This window comes from Schistocerca serialis, chromosome 5 (assembly GCF_023864345.2).
Source record: "Schistocerca serialis cubense isolate TAMUIC-IGC-003099 chromosome 5, iqSchSeri2.2, whole genome shotgun sequence".
Lineage (NCBI taxonomy): Eukaryota > Metazoa > Arthropoda > Insecta > Orthoptera > Acrididae > Schistocerca > Schistocerca serialis.
The window spans coordinates 615047440-615070752 of NC_064642.1; the positions used below are offsets into that span (position 1 = coordinate 615047440).

General features: G+C 42.5%; 1 protein-coding gene across 1 annotated transcript in view; it reads left to right on the forward strand.

Moving 5' to 3' along the window:
• LOC126482138 (synaptic vesicle glycoprotein 2A-like) overlaps positions 1 to 23313 on the forward strand; it is a 133219-nt gene that overhangs the window by 98367 nt on the left and 11539 nt on the right. The window contains exons 8-9 of the mRNA XM_050106115.1: positions 6866 to 7079; positions 20162 to 20276. Coding sequence (XP_049962072.1) covers positions 6866 to 7079; positions 20162 to 20276 — 329 coding nt within the window. The remainder of the gene's footprint in view (positions 1 to 6865; positions 7080 to 20161; positions 20277 to 23313) is intronic.

A 23313-nucleotide genomic window follows, 5' to 3' on the forward strand; every position in this document is an offset into this window, starting at 1 on the left:
TGGGGATGAAATGATGATGATTAGGACAACACATCGCCCAGTCCCTGAGTGGAGAAATTCTCTCACCCAGCCGGGAATCGAACCCGGGCCCTTAGGATTGACATTCTGTCACACTGACCACTTTTTTTTTCATTTTGTTCGGTATTGGTCGTTGCGTTTGGTCTGGGCGGACATCACAAGACATCCGTTCAAGTTGATCGTTGATTCCTTTACTCAGTTTTTTATTACAGAGGGCAAGCAGCCCTCTGACCGATTACGCTAAGCTACCGTGCCGGTTAACCACTCAGCTACTGGGGGCGGACTCTCAGAAGTAATTATACAAGAGTTTTTAACGAAAAAATGTGACATAGCTGCAGCACGAGGCACATTTCTGAGAAAGATGCAAGGTGTAAGGTAAGAAGGTAGTTCAACAACAGTTCAATAACACCTTGATAAAACATGGCTGAATCAGAAGCGTTCCAGGAAGTTCTCACAGGAAAAAGTTGTCAGATAATTATTTTGCATTCTGGCGTTTCTTGTTCTGTTCCTGAGACAAAATTTGCATTCAGATGTAAGAAAAAGAGCGATGACTGCCAACTGGAAATGAACGCTATCAGTTTCAAGAAATTATTCACTGAATAGTTCTTGCCATACCTTGCTCCGAAGTCGGTCATTGTAATGGCCAATGCCAGATAGAATTCAGCTTTCACAGAGACATCGCCAAATACAAACGCAGAAAAGCGGATATTGTACTCTTGCTTACAAATAAAACTGTTCCGCACACCGCAGGGGCAAGACTTAATAACTAACAGGATTGACAAGCATTTAGCAACTGAAACTAGACCCTTCCTAACATCTGTTACGGAAGGTAACAATAATGAAATGTCGTGTAACTAGGGCCTCCCGTCGTGTAGACACTTGCCGGGTGCAAGTGTTTCGATTTGACGCCGCTTCGGCGACTTGCGCGTCGATGGGGATGAAACACAATACCCAGTTCCTGAGCGGAGAAAATCTCCGACCCAGCCAGGAATCGAACCCGGGCCCTTAGGATTGACATTCTGTCGCGCTGACCATTCAGCTACCGGGGACGGACCGTAACAACAATGAGACCAGGAAATGGTCTGAGCAATGAAAGCTAACCAGTTCAGCAGAAAAATGAAGGTGTACTGGGCGAATAGAAAAGTTCAAGGTACCAACAAGAAAAAGGTACTAAATTTCACCCAGGACATCAGAAGTGGCAGAAGACCACAATAAAGATAAAATACAACCACCGTAGTCCACATGTAGCACAAATAAGTTTAAAAAATGAATTTAAATAATAAATTAATAATTCAAATAGGTTAATGATACGACGGCGTGCTGAAAAGTAATGCATCTGAACTTTTATGTGAAAATTCTTGAAGCTTTTTAAATAAAACAAACTTCATTAACACGACACATCTTTATTCTTCGTGTCTAGATATTTGCTTCGCAACATAGTCACCATGGCGGCGAACACATTTCTCCCAGAGAGAGACTAGTTTGTTGTTACAGTCACTGTAGAACGTTTGACTCTGTTGACAGGGCCACAACCTCATCTCTACTAGCACCACTTCATCGCTGTCAGAGTGAAGTCCTCGAAGGTGTCCCTTAAGTTCTGGAAGCAGATTAAAAACAGATGGGGCCAACTGTATGGAGGACGATCCATGACAATGGACCCAAGGTATCGGATTTTTGCAGATGTAGCGCTCTTATGTGGTCTGGAATTGTCATACTGAAGGAGAAGTGGTGTCCCATGTATGGACAAACTGTTCGAATTCGTGCTTTCAGTTTTCTGAGCTGCTTCTCACACGACGACATAATTACTGCAAACGCCACCATTACACGCTACAATTCGTAGCCCTCTGGCGGCAGAGGCTGCAACCCGCGTCAGCCAAGCAAGAAAGTCGACTGAGTAACAAATCATGACATGTGGTGTCTCAACCAATACTGAAAACAGAATAAAAAAATTGGAGGCATTGCTTTTCAGCACGCCCTCGTAATAATAATAATAATAATAATAATGGCTACATTACATCTCAGGAGATATCAGTGGTCTTACTTTGTTACTGTTTTATGAGTAAAACCATCGAGATTATGTTTTATGTTACTCTTACGCCATCTTTAAAACCAGGACTGACGCCAGTGGCAGGTGTCCCGTATTTTAGTTTCAATTGTGAAGGTGGCCTAATTCCTGTAAAACTGGATAACTAAAAAACAACAAATCCTCAAAACTTCGACAACGTCTTATTTCAACACGACATAAAATCCAAGCGTGCAATCACCATTATCTGTATTTCTCTTAGCACTACGAATGCACGCACATGCCCTCAGACTATGGTTACGTCAGCGAATACACTGGTGTAGTCCTGCTGCTTTCACATACACCTACCTTTTGCGAAGATAGTTTTTTTGTTATTTTTCAATTTCTTTACCCCTGGCCCTACTCGACATCCTGTGGTTCGCTGGTTCTGCCCGTGACCTGTGGACTCGCCAGCTACGTCAGATTTGTCGTTGGCAGCAGGTGTGATCAGCCGTCGTCAGCCATCATTACCTGTCTGGCATGTTTTCCATTGGGAGAGAAACTTTTTGAAGACAGCGCTGGTATCGAACCGTACACGCTACAGGGGGGCAGCCAAAATGTTTATTCCGTGAAGGGACAAATACCTTCCTATCAGATGGAGAAGACATATTTCTGTTAACATGAACAACGTACACTGCTTGACGATTGCTAAGAAACAACTGACACTTGTTACGGAAGAACTGCCAATTGCTACGCAACAGCCGACGATTGCTGCGAACACCCGACCAGTGACAGTAAAAGGAAACCTAGAGGGCGGGAAATACTAAATGCAGTGAAGCGTGTGTACGAACGCTCTTTATGCATTCTATAGTTTATGCAGTACAGTGTTTCACGGAGGTTGTTGGGGAAACGATTAGTGCGACACCCATGTGGTATGGCATCATTTGTGTAACAGTTGTGTTACTAAATGTGACACTTCTGTCACTCAGTGTAACTGGGTTTTCTCTTTTGATGCTGTCAATTGTCAGGATGAGCATTCTAAAGCATTCTGTCAGGGTGAAAATATTAAATAAATTAACTTTTCTCTCTTAATAACATGTGGGCAGGGTGGGTTCTTCCTTGGCTCGGGTATGAGGTCGAATGAAACATCATTTTTACATAAGATAACTTTTATTGAAGATTTGCACAACTGTATCTTACGGGATGTTCTGGTTCGGAGAGCGGCAGCTGTGTTGTTTGTGAGGTCTTCTGCTGCGGTAGCGGCAGTGGCGGCGGCGGCGGCGGCGGCGGCGTCTGATTACGCGTAGCGGTGTGTATCTCGTGTCGCCGTCTCGCCCAGTTGACTGGAGACGCGCAGCGCGAGGTGGCCCGTTTAATTATTGCGAGCGAAGTCGTGCATCGGATGGTGATACCTTGGATGTGGCGTCCCAGTGTTTCTCTTCTCTAAGCGGCCGCGTGTGTTGTGCGTCGACCAGCGGAGCGGCGTGGCGGGGCAACGCCCGTGTCCCGAACTCGAACCACGGACTCCCGCTTGCCAGTCTTCGGCTGTCAGGTCTTCATCCCAGCTCACAGGTGACTGCTGAGGTGAGGCCGTCTCCTTCCCGTCCTCACGAGTCACCCGGGTACGTAAAAATCAGACTTCAAATACCTTTTAACTTCTGTCTTCTGGCGCCGCGGCTGCTGCTTGCTATTCCATTACAGCGGCGGACTTGGTGCGTCTGTGCATGATGCAGTCTCTTCTTGCATGACGGTCTTCAGCACCGAAACTGACTGAAAACTACTGCTACTCTTCTTTTCTTCCTTCGTCTCTCGTCTTCGTCTCCGTCCCCGTCTCCGTCTTCGTCTTCGTCCCCGTCTTCATCTGTCGGGCCCACCGCGTCTCGCGTATTTATTCACTTCAGTTCACTGGAGGTGAACGACTTCACGGCCATTGCCTCTTCTGTCACGTTGAAAAGCTTCTCGAAGAATCTTCTTGACCTCGGTCATTGGCTCTTGGAATGTAGGCGGGGGCCTCTGATCGCATGTGACGACTGAGAAACATGTGAGCCGGTCATTGCCTCTTCCGTCACGTTGAAAAGCTTCTCAAAGAATCTTCTTAACGTCGGTCATTGGCTCTTGGAATGTAGGCGAGGGCCTTTGCTCAAATGCGACAACTGAGAAACACGTGAGCCGGTCGGGCGATGCCCTGACGGCTGAATCGACAGCGCCCGCTTGTGTGGAACTTGCTGACTTCACGGTCATTGTCTCTTCTGCTCTGCTGTTGTGCCCGCTGTGTGCCAGTCTGTAACTCTCTAAACTAAACCAAGTTTTCCATTTATATTCTAATTTCTAGTTCACTTTGATTTCACTAATTTATTTACTTAAGTACCACTCAACATTTGAAAGGTTCCAATAGTGGACGAGCAGCACAGTATCACTACTGTGGCCACAGTAATGGTGTGTCCAGAAGCGTCATCTCGCTACTAATAAAGAGCGCTGAATGTGGAAACGTGATGCGAAAGAGTGCCGATGATCCGTAGACGGTCCACCACATGCAAGATGATCGATACGTAGCCCTAGTGCCTAAAAGGAACAGATATTTCACTCCTAGACAGATTACTGCAGACCTCACAGCCGCTACCGGTACACGTGTTTCTGCCAGAACCATTTCGCGGCAATTAAATTAGGCTAGTTTGTATGCTCGGTAGCAACTTAAATGCATCACAGTTCAATCTCGCATTCATCAAGACAGAGTTCGTCGGTGTAGGCAGGATGGTGGTCGGGGTCAGCAACAGTGATCCAGAGTGGTTATCTCCGACGGATCCCGCTTTTCTGTGAAAAGTGTTTCTGGCAAGCAATTAGTGTCGAGAGAGAGCACAACACGTTACACTACAGAATATTTACGAACGCCATAGGTATGACCTAGGCATTATGGTGAAGGCAGGCACATTATGCACAATGTCCGAATACCGCTGCATAGCTTTGCATACCGTTACAGCACACGATATTGCAGGGAGAATATTCCGGATCATGTCCGCCTGTTTAGGGACGCGGCAGGTCACGACTTTATAGACGACATTGTCCGTCTACATAGGGCAACTGAGGTGTCAGACAGACTGAGAAAGGAAGGTATCAAACGTATGGAATGGCCTGCATACTCCGTGGTCCCAAACCCTATGGAGCATGCCTGGAATGCTCTGGGCAGGCCAGTTTCTCAACGAAAATCCACTCCCAGAACTGTACAGGAACTGGAAAATGTCCTTGAGAGAGGAGTGGGACAATATCCCTATCCCTATCCCTCCCCCCCCCCCTACCCCTCCCAAGGATTCCTAAACAGGTTGGTAACCAGCATGGACAACAGGTGTAAAATGTGCTTCAGTGGTCGAAGAGGGTATACATCCTCACTGAGACTCCGTTATCGACATTTATGTCGGAAATATGACCTATGTGAAACACACATGTTATTTTTGTCTGTTAGCCTGCTTTTCCATTGGTGAAATCTATACCATTTTTCATTATAAATATACCACTTTTGATATTCGCTATTTTTGGCTTCATTAAAACAGCAAATAGTTAACACTTTCAGCCAGAAGACAAATACTTGTATATAAAGAATGATTAATGTGTAATAAGATGTCGCATAGCGACGGTGGAATATACTAAATAATGTAATTCGTTGTCTTTGGACGGCAATATAAACAGAAGAATACGGATCGATATGCGATCCTTCACTATTTTGTTCGCTGGAGAACAAATGAAGCCCTGAGCGCTTGACACTTGTACTGTTTTCCTTAAGTAAGACGGACACAGATTTGTGGCGGTCTGATCTAATTTTTTACTAAATGTATAAAAACGTGTTCCGTCTAAGTTCGAGTCAAGTGTAAAAAGAAGAACTGTCATAACTTATTGTGACGACACACGGGCGACTCAAGAGGACAATGGCTATATAAAAGATCGCTCAATGGACATGAAACGGACATAAAAATCTACCGTCATTGTAGTACTAAGCATAAGGTACGATATATGTTTTAGTTAAAATAAATATTTGTTCTGGAAATACTGAATCATTTAGCAGTGCTCATTCCTATCATATCCTCAGTATCATTTTCATTTTAATTATGCATTTGGTAAGATTACAGAATCCAAGATCAGCAGTCCAATGTGCGTGTTACATTGACAAAAAGAAAACCGTTTTATCGTCTCCTTGCATCAGCTTTAATACTGAATTTCCCTTTTGTGTGATGTTACAGTTGTTTTTGCGCCCCTAAGAACTTTCTGGTCCCTTAGGAAATTGTTTTGTCATAACTTCACGACCGGGTATGATCGTATCTACGATAATGAAGTAATTAGAAAGACGAAAATGCAATTTCTTAATCAATAGGACGCTAGCTGTGACTGCTTCAAGCCACGCGACACTGCAAGTAAAGACTATTCACATTTCATAATGCAATATTCTATGACAATGGTCAATCCATGATTCTTACGCCGATTGTGATTGATAAAACAGTAAGCGAAATCTGAAATTCCAACTTTTCCATTGAATAATAACATCACTTTTATTTTGTTACATCACACACTCTACCTGTATTACGTGTGTGCTGTTTTCACGCCGTCCACATATCCTCTGATTATTCCTGTCCAACAATGTCTCTTCTCCTTGGCAATTGTCCAGCAGTGAAGGAAAAAAAAGGCTCCCTACTTGCACTGGTGTATCTCATCAATAAAGACGTGTTAAGACATCCCGATTTATGCTTGAATGACTCTAGTACTACAAGAATCCAAAGTGAAATCATACTGTTCTGCGAGTTTTCCAGCATTTCGCTGACAACTTTATTCTGTAGCAACTTGGCGACGGCCGTGTTGCAGCCTGAACACGGTGCGGCTGTGGCTACCGCAGCTGTTCACGACGCTGGAAGAGTTCTACGAGGCGCAGCGGCTGAGTGGCAACTCGACGCCAGTCTACATGTGCGATGCTCTCACTGCCCATCGGCTGGAAAAAAAATGCCTCACCACAACTGTCGTCCCCTTAAAGACGGAAGGTCACAACGGCAGTGCTGCCACAGGGGGCCGCTGCAAACCGGTAAGCTCTAAAGTAGCGCTGGTCACAAAGTGCTCCGCGGAGACCTGCGGCTCCGCAAGGCATCGGCAGCGCTTCTCTCAGTGCTTACAGGGTAACCTCCCCATCGCACCCCCCTCAGATTTAGTTATAAGTTGGCACAGTGGATAGGCCATGAAAAACTGAACACAGATCAATCGAGAAAACAGGAAGAAGTTGTGTGGAACTACGAAAAAAATAAGCAAAATATACAAACTGAGTAGTTCATGTGGAAGATAGGCAACATCAAGGTCAGTGTGAACCTAAGAGCGCCGTGGTCCCGTGGTTAGCGTGTGCAGCTGCGGAACGAAAGGTCCTTGGCTTAGGTCTTCCCTCGAGTAAAAAGTTTAATTTATTATTTTCAGACAATTATCAAAGTTCAGGCACTCTCACATAATCAACTTCGGTCTCCAAAATTCCAGGACATGTTCAGATTTGCTTGGACATTTGACGGTCTACACACGGAAAAATTTGAAAAAGTTAAAAACTTATGTTTTGACAGAGCACAGGGAAAACTGTGCGACTGTGAAACTGTTGCATTCATTTGTTGCAGATTATGTGACAAACTCTTATGTTTTCATCACTTTTTGGGAGTGATTATCACATCCACAAGAAAACCTAAATCGGGCAAGGTAGAAGAATCTTTTTACCCATTCGCCAAGGGTACAAGTTAGGTGGGTCGACAACATATTCCTGTGATGTGACGCATATGCCGTCACCAGTGTCGCATAGAATATATCAGACATGTTTTCCTGTGGAGTAATCGGTTGACCTATGAAATTCCGATCAAATGTTTTCGGTTCCCATTGGAGAGGCACGTCCTTTCGGCTACTAATCGCGCGGTTTTGCTTATTAGAGTGAACAGAGACGTCAATGAACGTACGGACAGATCGTAACTTTGCAAAAATAAAGCAATTAAACTTTTCACTCGAGGGAAGACTTGAACCAAGGACCTCTCGTTCCGCAGTTGCTCACGCTAAACACGGGACCACGGCGCTCCTGAGCACGGAGGCTCCTAGATGTTGCCTATCTTGGGCATGGACTACTCAGTTTGTATATTTTGCTTATTTTTTTCATAGTTCCACACAACTTCTTCTTGTTTTCTCGATTGATCTGTGTTCAGTTTTTCAAGACCTATCAACTGTGCCAACTTATAACTAAATCTGAGGGGGGTGCGATGGGGAGGTTCCCTTGTTAGTAGCCAAAAATAGCCAAAAATGAGGCGACATACAGCATAATAAATCTACAATAATGCCACTAAATGCTTTGAAGGAAAGAACTTAGCTTGCTCGAGTACGTATGTAGCGACTAGATACTTGTCACTATACATACGCACATACGTACAGCGGCTGTGCTAACGCTCTCGCTCTCTCTTTCTCTTCCTCTCTCTCTCTCTCTCTCTCTCTCTCTCTCTCTCTCTGCAAGCCGTGTCATCTACAAAAGTCTCGAACATTCCACTATACGCTCTCCAGTCTCCGGCTGACTCATCCACAACCACCTTGAACGGCCTCGAAGGATATCGTCGCTTGGCTCTCTATGCATCACCCGTGCCGCGCAACACAGAGCGCAGTTCCCATTTCAGTTTACGATTGCAACATGCAGTCCAATTCAGCACAGGAAGCCCGCACACCACTTTGGGACCGCAATATGTTGGATGCGTGTTCGTTATTCACTACAGTTATAAAATACAGTGTGGTGTGGCGATGTTATTTCATGTCTGTAAAACAATAAAATATAAATATCGGTTTTAAAAGATAGAATCGAGCATTGGCTTAAAGGTGTTGCAAGGAAAACTTGCATCCAAAGTTCAAAGGTAGTTTGCCTGAAAGATGTGGCATCAGTTTCAAAGAATTCCAGTCAGAGTACGAGATTCAAGAAGGTGATGCAACGATTTCAAGCTCCATGCTTTCAAACAATAGGATATCTTACGACTCGCTAAAGATAAAAAAAAGATAGAATGAGAATCTTACATTAGTCTCGGATTTGTCGATTTCAACGTCTCACCTCTCTGCCTGTTATTTAGCAAGCTACTTCCGAGTAGTGCCATGTTACCTGTTAAAATGCGAATGTTAGGACTTGAATGAGAAAACCACGGAGGCTTCGTATTTGGTCAGCTATCGCACTCCACAAGCAGGCGAAGCGTACACTATCACTGAGAATGTAATGAAATCATGTGTAGCAGGTATAGCAGAATGTACGCTCGATGAAACATCTGAAAAGAACTTTCGGGCGCAGCCCCGAATACTCCCGCGGTCAGAAAAATGGTAACGGATCCTCCCAAGGCCACAAGCACAGCGCCAGCGACTAGATCCCGCTCAAAGTGACGCGCAAAGCGTGCATAAGTGAATCAATACTTTTTGTTTAAAACATGGGAGGGGTAGGGAAAGGAGATAAGGGACATGGCAGAGATAAATATATTATTGTCTGTAGTACAACATGCAATGTGTGAGTTTGGGAGGACTCGGTCCTGTTACCTGCTTACCTACCTGGTTTCGGGAGGATTCGGGGCTGCGCCCAAACTTCCTACAGTGCCGCCTTCGAACGACACTTTTCCCTATCGAAATAACGGTCTCTCAGGCTATATCAGACTAGAAATAATCAGTCGCCTTCAACACAACAAATTCGTCTTACAAATTGATGAGTTGATTAATGTTGCTGGTCTGGCTGTCTTGCTGATAACTGTACGATAACCATTTAAACATTCACTGTAAGAAGACTTGCTAATGTGTACATTGTTGCTAACTACGACTAGACTACCAGTAAATAAATTTTAAACATGATTAACAATTTTTTTCGAATGTACCATCTCGACGAACGACTCTATCGGTATCTGTACTGATGGGTCCCAAGAGAAGGACTGGTAAACCAGCAGGAGTGATACCACTAATAAAAAGTGAAGCGCCAAACTGTAGTTCCAGCAATTGTATACTGCAGAGACAAACATTCGTGATAAAGAAGATGCCAGTAAATCTAAAACTGGTTCTGGTCAAAGCAGTAAAAATAAACCACGCAGTTTTTGGGCCAAATGTTTTTAGTATTGTATGGAGGTTATGGGATCAGACATAAAGCACTATTGATCCGTGTTGTGATTATACGGTTACCTCAGTGTAAGACCTCAACAAGCTTATTCGTACTAGGAGCTGAATTACAGAATTTTGTGATTGATATTTTTTTACATTAAAAGATAGTTTGAGCGATGCGATGTGGCATGATTGTTCAGACTAGTTTTTTGGTAGATAGATTCAGAAAATAATTGTGAATTAAATCTGTGACGTGAAAATAAAATAACTAATTTCCCTTCATTACGATTTATAGTGCAAATTATTCATGGAACATGAAACTAACTAATTCTTTACAAGGAAAACAGACAGCAGTTTTCAGTACTAATAACAAAATAATCGCCTAAAAAACTAGATTTTTTGATTGTTTGCGTTAGCAAGAGGGAATTAGGAAGTTTAACACCGAATGTGTTAGTTGGCGAGACAGATTACGTAATCAAACATTTGAAGAATTGGTCCGGTGTCTCCATGATATGCGCGCGTCATGAAATGAATTCATGGGCTCAGAATCATTTTCTACCAAATTTTCGGAATCCAGAAAACACGTCAAACGCAACCGATAAATCTCTATTTTTTTAGAAATGATATCAGATTCAAGCATGGAACCACTGTTCGAAACAATATCACTTCATGATTTTTGCACAGGATTCATGATCAATATTCACAACTTGCCACACATGCTGACTGTTCTACCGTTCCCAAAAAAAAATGTAAAAGGGGATTCTGTCTTCAACTCTCTTCCGTCAGTACCGGTGTTAAACAGCTGGTCAAAAATGAACAAAAAAACTTCATACCTCTCATTCAGTGGAAACAATTTTTCAATTTACACAGAAGTCTATACAGCGCTATTTTTTGTATTGCACTAATGTGTATCGTTTTGTGTATTGTTGCAGAAGTCAGTAGTGTACAGTGTACCTAATTTTGCATAATTTTCATTCAATAATTATAATTAAAAACTGGACATAAAACAAAGTTTTTCTTTTCGTAGGGTTTCGCAAAATATTTAGTGTTTCGAAAGGGCTCCATTGCCAAAATAATTTGAGAATGGCTGCTCCAGAGCAAGCAGTAGTACAAAGCCAGTTTTCCATCACATTTCTACCATCAATACGAATAACCACTTTGAACACAAACGTAAATATCGTAAAAAATACAGGTAGTAGTTTGCATAAATACAAATGCAGTAAGCCACCAGGGTGCGGATTATCCTCATATAATTCGGCGACTTTTGGAAAAATAAGAAAAAGCCTGTTCTAATAAGAACGAATGTTCTCCATCAGAATACGCTACTCCGCTTGTTACTCCTGATATACAGCCGAAGTACTTTGCGGGCTCCAGTCACACTGTCAGACATCCCTGAAGTACTTTTCTATTCTTTCCCAATCCCTCTTCAAATATTGTATACAACATACTGACCACAGATTAGCAACAAGGTTCAGCTGTTGTCATTTTCTGGAAATCCGTGAATGTGCTCGATGCAAACCATGATATTTGTAAGGCTTTGAACAACGTGAAGAAGTTAACAATATTCTTGGAGGTGTGATTCGTCTAATGCAACCAAATAAAAGGCTATTTGTATTGTGGCATATGCGTTTTACTTTTTAATTATTTGTGAAGCATCTTTAGTGACCTGTAAAACATGTTTGCTTAATGTATGTAAGCCTAATTACTGTGTTACGTAACAATTGCTGCAGATATGTTACTAAATTACATTTTTGTTTCTCTGTTATTCAATGAGAAGTTTAGTACCGATATTCGTTTCTACTTACGATTTGTGATCTTATTAGTCCATTTGTCAAATTGAAGTTGTACTTTGTTGGGTGGTATACATCAGGATGTCCGAATTTCGGCATTTCCAAACACATTTTAGTGAACATTTCACTTTCGCTATTCTCTGCGTTTTGTTTTAGATTGTTTAATGTATGTAGTGTTCCATATTGTCACTATGTGTACTTTTTGTGTTATGGTATCTCATTGTATTGTGTGTGTGTGTGTGTGTGTGTGTGTGTGTGTGTGTGTGCGTGCGTGGCGCGCACGCAGAATTTTTGTGGCCGTCGAGATCGTCATCTGGCCTGATAACGTTCTACATCTGTGTGCGATCGTTTTAATGGCTAACATGATCAGTCCATGTTCCTTATGGTTCCTTATATTGATATGGCTATTTATTATTTTCAAATTAAATAATAATTTAATCTTCAAAACTAACATTCAGTGAAAAGTAAAAGTGCGGTGTTCAATTTAAAGGTGTCCGATAAACGCCGAAAACCGAACATACTCGTGTAGACAGATCAAGTAAGTACAATTCCAGAAAGGCAGACATATGGTAGATAAAGGTAACAAAGCGTATGTAGAAACAAACAGTAATTTAAACTTACGAAACCTGTGCTACCTATAGTTCGCCCTCAACTAAAACAAGTGAATACCAAAAACCGTAATACAGCAACATGTCTGCAATAATTATTATAAAACGCAATTACTAGGTATAGTATGTAAAACAAACGTGTATTACAGGCCACTGGAAATTAGCCACAATAAGAAGAAGTGGAACACGTATGGAACAATACAAGCTGCCTTCCTTTGAGCTGCTTTAAATGAACCACTTCTTCAAGAATATAGAAGCAACTACGGAACAATAAAAAATAGACAAAATGAAGATAATGGTAGATTTCTCACTGAATAAAATTATTTTATTCTCCACTGGAAGTGGCCTTGAAGATCACAGTAGCGGGGAATGTGACGCTACCGATCTTGTGAGGCAAATTTCTAGTTATGACCGCATCTTGTGAGGCTAATTTCTAGTTATGACCGCGCAGGTGTCGAAAACACCCGCGAGTGATTAAACAGCGACGCCTATGAAGTGTGATTTGAACACACACACGTGCGGTTCTAGGCGCTACAGTCTGGAGCCACGTGACCGCTACGGTCGCAGGTTCGAATCCTACCTCGGGCATGGACGTGTGATGTCCTTAGGTTAGTTAGGTTTAAGTAGTTCTAAGTTCTAGGGGACTGATGACCACAGCAGTTAAGTCCCATAGTGCTCAGAGCCATTTTTTTGAACACACACACACACACACACACACACACACACACACACACACAAGCACTGAAATACGTCGATCTGTTATTATATCATGCAGAGCAGAAATTCGTTTGACAGTACCTTTTTGTTTAACTCTATGTAAAACGAGAATCGTAGTCATCAAAAAAATGAGTGGGAAAAAAAGGAAAACAAATTGGATAATCATTTCCAGAAAGTGAAATGAAGGAGTGTTGAAAAAGGGTAATTTGGTACATAATTTTTCAGTTTGCAATGAATAACATGTAAGTAATAGTGGATTTACAAATACTGCATTTTGTGTGGTCTCTAAATAAAGTATGAGGGGCAGTCAATTGAAACCTGAACACCCGCACAATGGAACCATGGAATGGTTCCATTCAAAAGTAATCATCGCACGCATTATAACATTTATGCCCCAGGCTGTGCGGAGGCTGTTACAGTGTTTCCCAACCAAATCGCTGAAGCATAGCTTTCGTCAGATTGGCAGTGTGGGGGTGGGTGTTACCGCGCCTGACAGCATTCCGACAGCACAAGAGCAAACTGCAGAGTAAACAATGGAAACGTTCCACATCTTTCCCCTCCCAGGAAATCCAAAACTGTTCACAGAAGTTTCGGTAAGGTAATGATGACCTTCCTCGAATGCAGGGGCACTCTGCTCATCGAGTTCCTCTTTCGTGGCGTCATAATCAATGCACAGCATTATGAAGACAATTTGCAGATACTGCGATGTACCGTAAGTCATAATGCCCAGGAATACCGTCGGTCGGAGTCATTCTGATGTACAATAACGCCCACCCCCACATTGCCAGTTGGATGAAGGTTACGCTTCAACGATTTGATTGGGAAACAGTGCAACATTCTCAGTACAGCCGAGATGTTTCACAACATGATTTTCACATCTTTGGCGACCTGAAGAAAGAGATGCATGGACGTCGGTTTCAGTCGGACGAGGAAATGCGAGAGAGGGTACGGTTGTGGATCTGTCAGATGCCCACCGCGTTCCACGAAACAGGAGTTGATCGTGTCGTCTCCCAGTGGGATAAATGTCTTAATGCGTGTAGAGATTGCTTTTGAACTGAACAATTCTATGGTCCCGTTGTACCAGGTGTTCGGTTTTCGTTTGACTGCCCATATGAATAACAGTGTCTTCCAAAACTTGCATATTTTTGGATTATTCGTATATTTCGGCTATCATACAGCCTTGGGTTCATATTAGCCCGAATAAATGGCTCTGAGCACTATGGGACTTAACATTTTAGGTGATCAGTCCCCTAGACTTAGAATTACTTAAACCTAACTATTCTAAGGACATCACACACATCCGCGCCCGAGGCAGGATTCGAACCTCCGGCCGTAGCAGCAGCGTGGTTCCGGACCGAAGCGCCAAGAACCGCTCGGCCACAACTGCCGGCTTAGCCCGAATAACTTAGACTTTATTGTACATATAAGGTACATTCAATAAGAAAGGAGCTGGAGGTTTTAAAATGAAAACAGATGAAAGGATCATAATGTCATTGTTTGCAGAGGAAGGTGTGGTCTCTCTACGATCGCTGAGGCCCCAACTCGCCGCAAGAAGTGATGAGAGAGTGAGCATGCGAACGCGTCGACCATCCAATATCTAGCACGGCGCGCCGCGGGATTTTTTTCGTAAGGGCCTGAGAGAAGGGTCGGGGGCAAAGAGGGCAGGGGTTGTCTTCTGAGGCCTGGCCCAAATGTCCCGTTCCCTCCCTCACCGCTGCAAGGAAAGGAGAGGGGTTCGTTAGGATCTAGAGAGCGCGCAAGACGGCACGGACGTCGGAGGCTACTAGAGGTCTCTGCACCGTCGCACCGTAAGCCGTGGCGGCGGCCGCCTCCTGGGCCCCGTAAATGTGAGGGCGCCACGGTGGAACACGTGGAGCTATTTTTTTCAAGAATACTGAAGAATGTTGCTGTGTCACTATAGCCTTAGTTTGTCCTGTTTGTTTTGGCGCACAGTCTGCGGAGCTGTCAATTGGAGTATAATTCATAGAACGTTTCCATTGTCTCAAAAGCAGTTTCCTTATCACTCTCAAATTACAGTTACTTGTTCAAAATTTCTCCATATATGTAGCTCACTGTGGTCATATTCCCTTCGTATCAATTGTTCATTTCTGTTCTTGATGCCACTGTACAGCACTTCTTCATTTTCGGATACATTTCCAGTCGCCGTTTTAAATTCCCAACACTAGTATCTTAATGTCAGCCATACCCAATTTTAAAAAGCACTCTTTTCGAATAACAGTCTTCTTTTAGTTTACAACCACAGACTGCTACCATGTAAGGAATGTAAAGTAAATCCCTCTTTTCACGGTGAACACAGACACGCATGAAACATACTATTACGACAGAAACGTGTATCTTCATTGTTGAGAGCCCTCCCGACACTGTCGTTACTATCAACAGAACTATACCTTATTCCAGACTACTCAAACACAATATCCTGGTACCTTTCCTTTCACCACAGTTTCAATGGATTTGTACATCTCATCGGGTATTACCTCTGCAGTGTTATAATTGTCTCTGATTAATCTCTCTAACTATACAATCATTTCAGTAAATCTTCGAATGCTTGTGCAGTTTTCTCTCTTTTGTTGTGCCATCCATCATATTAATTGTCGAAATGTAGTGTGTAGCCAACATATATTCATTTCCTACTCTTCATACTCGTTTTCAGTCTTTACTATAATAATGTTTACACTGAATCTTCTCAGAGGTCCTAGAAAATATTTTCGAGTAGATTTTTAGTACAGAATCTCATATGATGTTGCTAACATTGTTGGATACTTTCATCTTCTAATAAATAGGCGACTTTACCCATTTGAGATTTCTTGTTGTTTTGCTCACTTCATACCTGTTTGCACCGTTAAATTTTGACCCCCTTCATCTATAAAGTGTTTCAAAAACAGAGGTTCTAAATTCAGGTATGTACCCCACATATGTACAAAAAAAAGTTCATTATATCGTCTGCCTGGAAATGATTGGTTTTCGAGTTATGGCTTTCCAAACAGAGATAGTCATTGAAACAGTTTTATTCCACACATACCGAGGTGCTTTCAAAGAAAATGTTCAAAATTTCCAGTGCTGTTCTCCACCGATGTCTCATGGGCCTACAACAATGATCCTAAATTCCTGAAGTATTGTGCAGTTCCTCACAACCAGCTGTGGTTCGATTCTGAAGGGATTACAGGTACCAGTGACAAATAAACATAAAAGTGGCCCCACAAATAGAAATGAATAGGTTTCAGATTAGATGAGCATGGAGGTCAAGCAGCGGGGCCATCTCCGACTGTCTATTGACCAGGAAACTTTTGATCAAAGTACCGTGAGCCGTATGACTGAAGCGTGCAGTGTAATCTGCTGTGACAGTCCTGTACACGTTACAAATGATAAGCATATAACTGTTGCTTTTGCAACTGTCTCCAGATAGTCGTATGAGGAACATTCACTTGCGAAGCTAACCTGTGTGTGCTGATAAGAGGTGTGTAGAAGAAACCTGGAATGTCCTCCTCTGCATTTGAAGTTGTAGAACTTGTTCGTCCCCTCTCCAAACCAGAAGGTGTTAATTTCCCAAGAGTGCGCAGACGCCGATGGAGACGTTAAAATGTCTTATGATCTGGAATTCTTAGTTGTGTGTAACTTTCCGGTTATAGTCCGCATAGAATGTCGTGGCCGATAGATGCACAGACTGCAGGATACGCGTGGGGAGAGTGGTAGGGGTGGGGGTTATGGGCAGGTGACCTGGAGAGGAAGTGCCGTTCTAAACTAACACCTATGCTCACATTTTCTGTAAATATTAAGTGGAGCACCTCCACGTCCAAACTTTCATAGTGACCATTCAAAAAGATCCATTGTCACCTCTGATATGGTTAGTATTTAACAAGAATTTCGCTGAAAATGCAGCGATTTATTTTGGCCTGGCTTGTTAATCATTTATAATTTCGAGAGAAGTATCATGAAGAGCAAATTTTTAGTAAATCCTACACGTTTCTCTGGTTGCCAAGTTAAAATCTGTTTCTTTTGCCAAAACACAGTGGAGCTTACACAGTCTCGCCTCACTAACGTGTTTTGCAAACACTGTTGTGAGGGAATTCTGAAACTGTGTTTTATTAAGTGAGGAACTGAGAAAAAGTAAGGTCAGTAGCCTGTGAAAAAGCACATCCTCAGTGCAAAAAAAAAGTGTGAGGTCTTTACTTGTGTTGTTGCAAAGCCCATACCATTCTTCGTTTCACCAGATACATCGATGGCCCTTAAAAGTTACATTCTTCGAAAAAGTCTGTGGTAAGTGCAATAACACGATATATAACGAAGTTTTGCATAATAACGATATGGAAAAATACTCTCCTCTTTGTAGTCTATGATTTGCAAAAATTTCATTTCAGTATTTGAAACCGTTAGCGAAATACGAGTTATGTTGGAAATATTTCACTCTGGCTTCATCGCTGGCACGCGCGATCGCAAATCTGTGTGCTATCTCAAATAAACTTTCTTGAGATTGCTGACAAATACCTCTTTCCAAGTCTAAAGAAAAATTCAGTATGTCAGTTAAATTTCATATGCAACAACATATTATATAATATGCACCAAACGCAAAATCATAGCGACCTCTATGTTTCATTGAAAACTTCTACGAATTTTGCGCAGTGTCTCACTTCCACAAAAATATCACAATAACTATGATCATTAACGAAATGATGGGCACATCATCATGAATCTTACACATAAAGCTACAAGTTACGCAAAAATGAAATGTTTTTACGTAACAGTTTCTGGAAAATCGTTTGAGAAAGATTTCAGAGCGTGCGCCTCGATTCCGTCACCGCTCACTGGCCGAAATATGGAACGCACTTGTCGGCCTCACCTTCCGAATAAATGAATGAACTCGTTCAGCGCTTTGGACACTGCACATCGGCCACCGTATCCCGCGCGGGCAACCGGGCCAACGCATCACCGTCGTCCGCCACACAGTGCAAGAAGCTCATTACTACCAGCCAAACACAGTGCTCAGTGTACCATTTGCCTTGATTTTTATTGTCCAAGCAATATTTTCTGTCACAGCAAATACCTGCGAGGAGAAAAATGTTCTGCTGAATATCACTGCTTTGAAGACCACAACTCTGAAACCCAGCATTTCCGGAGACATTTTATAATGAACATTTTTGTGTCTTATGTATGGTTAATATGTTCCTTAAATTATGTGCACTACCATGCAACTATGCAAAATTGTTTATTTTAATTTGGTATGCCTCCATATTCCTAAATAGATCAACATGAACTACTTTTGACTTCTTCTCTCATGTATCTGTACCTTTCTTTTATCTACTATTTTTTTACTTTTTCCTATAAGACGGGCCACTTGAAATTCTGAAGTTATTTTGACGACATTTCGCGTAACATTTCTTTGTTTAATAAAATGTTTGCCATTTAATTTTCAGTACTGTCTGTTCTTCGCCATGTCTATTTTCTATAAGGACACGTCACTCTTGGTAAATTCTGCTAACAAAGAACTGTCATATTTGGTGTTACGTCCAGTGTTAAATCCACATTACAATTCTGAAGTGAGTTATAGTGTCCATTATCAGATTCTGTACCTATTCACAGAGGTGTTTCACCACCTCATAAAGTGAACAGGTAGATGTAATGACTTGAATGTCGCCGGCTGTTGTGACCGAGCGGTTCTAGGTGCTTCAGTTCGGAACCGCGATGCTGCTACTGTCGCAGGTTCAAATCCTGCGTCGGGCATGGATGTGTGTGATGTCCTTAGGTTAGTTAGGTTTAAGTAAAGTCTAGGGGACTCATGACCTCAGATGTTAAGTCCCATAGTGCTTAGAGCCATTTGAACCATTTTGAACTTGAATGTGTTTCATAGAACATCATTCGTTTGTTTTTAAAATGGGCCTCCTGTTATGTGACAGATAAATGTTGGTCTACAACGGCTGTCAAATGGAAGTGGCAAACATTCCATTGTTTTTCTTCTTTGCTCAATTTGCTACAACCCTTTCTCGCCACAAAGGTTATGCAGCTATGTGAGTAACACAAGATGACGGTAAACTAAATTCGTGTTTTTGATCGATTTACCATGCTGTGCAAACCTGGGAAGACGAATTATTATTGCTAAATCACGCCGAAGTGTCAATGGCATCCAGATATATTGATGTGTCGACAGAAGTGCCGACACAGTGTTATTTTGAGGGGGCCGATAGGCACGCTATCTAACGCAGACGGGCGTGAATTCTGGAACAGGATAACTATAGAATGGTAGCAAGAAAAGTACGTAGCTGGAATATACTTAACTTTATTCACTCCTTGTGATACATCTCTCTTGACTATACAAATGAGACTCGTACGATACATGCACTGTTACAATTGGCGCCTTGCTAGGTCGTAGCCATGGACTTAGCAGAAGGCTATTCTGACTGACTCTCGGCAAATGAGAGGAAGGCTTTGTCCGTATTGTCGCTAGCAATGTCGTCCGTACAACTGGGGCGAGTGCTCTATCGTATATCGAGACCTGCCTTGTGGTGGCGCTAGGTCTGCGATCACACAGTGGCGACACGCGGGTCCGACATGTACTAAATGGACCGCGGACGATTTAAGCTACCACCTAGCAAGTGTGGTGTCTGGCGGTGACACCACATATATTATGGCTGTTACTTTCTCGATGGCTGTTTCGTTAAAACTGAACAACAAACATACAGTGAGTTCGCACGGGATTTAGATGTAGTGAAGTCTCGATAGTATGTGTACATCCCTCGCTATCTTGGTAACTGTGTGGCTCGCTGTGCAGTACAGTTTGTACTATAAGTGCTGTATTTCATCTTAGTGTAGGCGTTACAGTCAGATTCTCAGAACATTAACTAGTTTAAATTTATTGTTGGTATTTGAAAAATGCGAACACTGAGTCGCCAAACTTATACGCAAACCTCTTTCTCTTGCAGTATCTGACAAACGAGAGGGTCTACATCAACTCAATGATCGTATGCAGCATTCCGGCGGTGGTAGTCGGTTTGAGTAGCATCCTGGTGCGATTATTGGACTACAAGCGGGTTGTCAGTGAGTATAAAAGATGGTGCCATGTATTTACTCCTTACTTTTGTGTTGTGGCAAGCGTATTGGTTTGAGAGACGTAATACTTAATATAGTAAATTCCTTTAAATGCAAACAAACACAATAATTTTAGCGAACAATGGAATTTGAAACTATTACACCTTGTAAAGGAGTGACATTAAATTTGTGTTTGTTATATTCTGTATTGCGGGAGTTCAAATGGCTCAAATGACTCTGAGCACTATGGGACTTAACATCTGAGGTCATCAGTCCCCTAGAACTTAGAACTACTTAAACCTAACTAACCTAAGGACATCACACACATCCATGCCCCACGCAGGATTCGAACCTGCGACATTAGCGGTCGCGCGGTTCCAGACTGAAGCGCCTAGAGCCGCTCGGCCAAACCTGCCGGCTGTATTGAGGGAGTGAATATATATATATATATATATATATATATATATATATATATATATATATATATATATATATATATATATTTTAAATATGTACTGACAAATAAATAGAGATGAAAAAAAGGCCGTTGACGATGGATATCGTTCAGAACTATCAAATAAGTCCAATGTCGCTTTGTTTCCAGTTTATTATTATTATAGGCATACAGAGGTATGCTAACAGGCAGAACACGGCGCTGCGGTTGGCAACGCCTATATAAAACAACACGCGTCTGGCGCAGTTGTAAAATCGGTTACTGCTTCTACAATGGCAGGTTAGAAAGATTTAAATGAGATTGAACGTGGTATTATAGTCGGCAGCAATGAAGTGGGGATTTTCCCTTACGACCATTTCACGAGTGTACCGTGAATATTCCGAATCCGGTAAAACATCAAATCTCCGACATCGCAGCGGCCGGAAATGATTCTTCAAGAACGGGATCAACAACGACTGAAGAGAATCGTTCAACGTGACAGACGTGCAACCCTTAAGCAAATTTCTGCAGATTTCAGTGCTGGGCCATCAACAAGTGTCAGCGTGCGAACCATTCAACAAAACATCATCGATATGGGCTTTCGGAACGGAAGGCCCACTCGTGTACCCTTGATGACTTCACGACATAAAGCTTTACGCCTCGCCTGGGTCAGTCAACACAAACATTGGACTGTTGATGACTGGAAACATGTTGCCTGATCGGACGAGTCTCGTTCAAATTGTATCGAGCGGATGAACGTGTACAGGTATGGAGAAAACCCCATGAATCCATGGACGTGCATATCAGCAGAGGACTGTTCAAACTGGTGGAGGCTCTATAATAGTGTGGGGAGTGTGCAGTTGGAGTGATATGGGACGCCTGATACATGTAGATATAACTCTGACAGGTGACACGTACGTAAGCATCCTGTCTGATCACCTGCATCCATTTACGTCCAGTATGCATTCCGACGGACTTTGGCAATTCCAGCAGGACAATACGACACCCCACTCTTCTGAGTTTAAACACTTGCGATGGCCACCAAACTCGCCAGACATTCATTGAGCATATCTGGGATGCCTTGCGACGTGCTGTTCAGAAGAGATCTCCACCCCTTCGTACACTTACGGATTTATGGACAGCCCTGCAGGATTCATGGTGTCAGTTCCCTCCAGCACTACTTCAGACATTACTCGAGTCCGTGCCACGTCATGTTGCGGCACTTCGGCGTGCTCACGGGCGCCGTACACGATATTAGGCAGGTGTTCGAGTTTCTTTGGCTCTTCAGTGTGTTATTGTTATCCATTGGAATTCTCAATATGTCCTAAACTGGAGTATATTCGTCGAATATCTTTCCAAGTGAGATAAGTAACACATCAAATTCCAGAAACACAAGAAGGAAATGGAGTGATAACTGATAATTTTATAGCACGTTACGAAATGCAGGTCTTAACTCTGACCGAGCGAGGTGGCGCAGTGGTTAGCACACTGGACTCACATTCGGGAGGACGACGGTTCAATCCCGCGTCCGGCCATCCTGATTTAGGTTTTCCGTGATTTCCCTAAATCGCTCCAGGCAAATGCCGGGATGGTTCCTTTGAAAGGGCACGGCCGACTTCCTTCCCAGTCCTTCCCTAATCCGATGAGACCGATGACCTCGTAGTTTGGTCTCTTCCCTCAAACAACCGAACCCCTCTTAACTCTGGCCCATTAATCATGCTGATGCTAGTACGGTAATGTGTTACCAATACTTGTGAAACTGTTCGCAGGCTAAATTTTTCCAGTTACAGTTGTCCGCTTTTTGCTAACATCTTTGTCAAAATGTACGGGCCTTATTTCCATTTCATCTTTAGTATTCCTTAAAATTTCATCTGTCATATATAAAAAAAATGGTTCAAATGGTTATGAGCACTATGGGACTTAAATGTTGACGTCATCAGTCCCCTAGAACTTAGAACTACTTAAATCTCACTAACCTAAGAACATCACACACATCCATGCCCGAGGCAGGATTCGAACCTGTGATGGTAGCGGTCGCGCGGTTCCAGACTGTAGCGCCTAGAACCGCTCTGCCACTCCGGCCGGCTGTCATATCAAAAAGAGCAAACATTGCGTAGAAATTTGAGTCGCATGGCTCGTAGAGGATACCAATAGATTTACTTTTTTCATTTTTTTTCTGCTCTCGCTTGGCCTAGCAAACGAATGAATAACCGTTTCCAAATATACTTTAAAAGGAAGTTGCAACCAGGCATAGCGCAGCTGTAGCATTTCAACGGTTCGCAGTGTTCGATATTCGTATATGTTTTCGAAATTCATTGATTTCTCAACTGGAGGTTCATTCTCTGTGGTCCCAGTTGTCTATATAGCAGTCAGTTTCTTGAACTTGATTAGTTTGATATTGCTCAGTTTTCATCACAAGTAAAGGAAAACTTTATTTCCAAATAAATAATGGATTTGTCTATCATCGTGACGACTTTACGAGATCGTCTGTTCAGAAAGAGATTCTCTTCGTTGCTTCAAATCATTTACAGCAAACTCAATAATTTCAGTCACTGTGTAAGTTGTCTTTAGGACAAATCTGAGTTTGTGCAAGGAAAAGGAATGCAGCTTAAT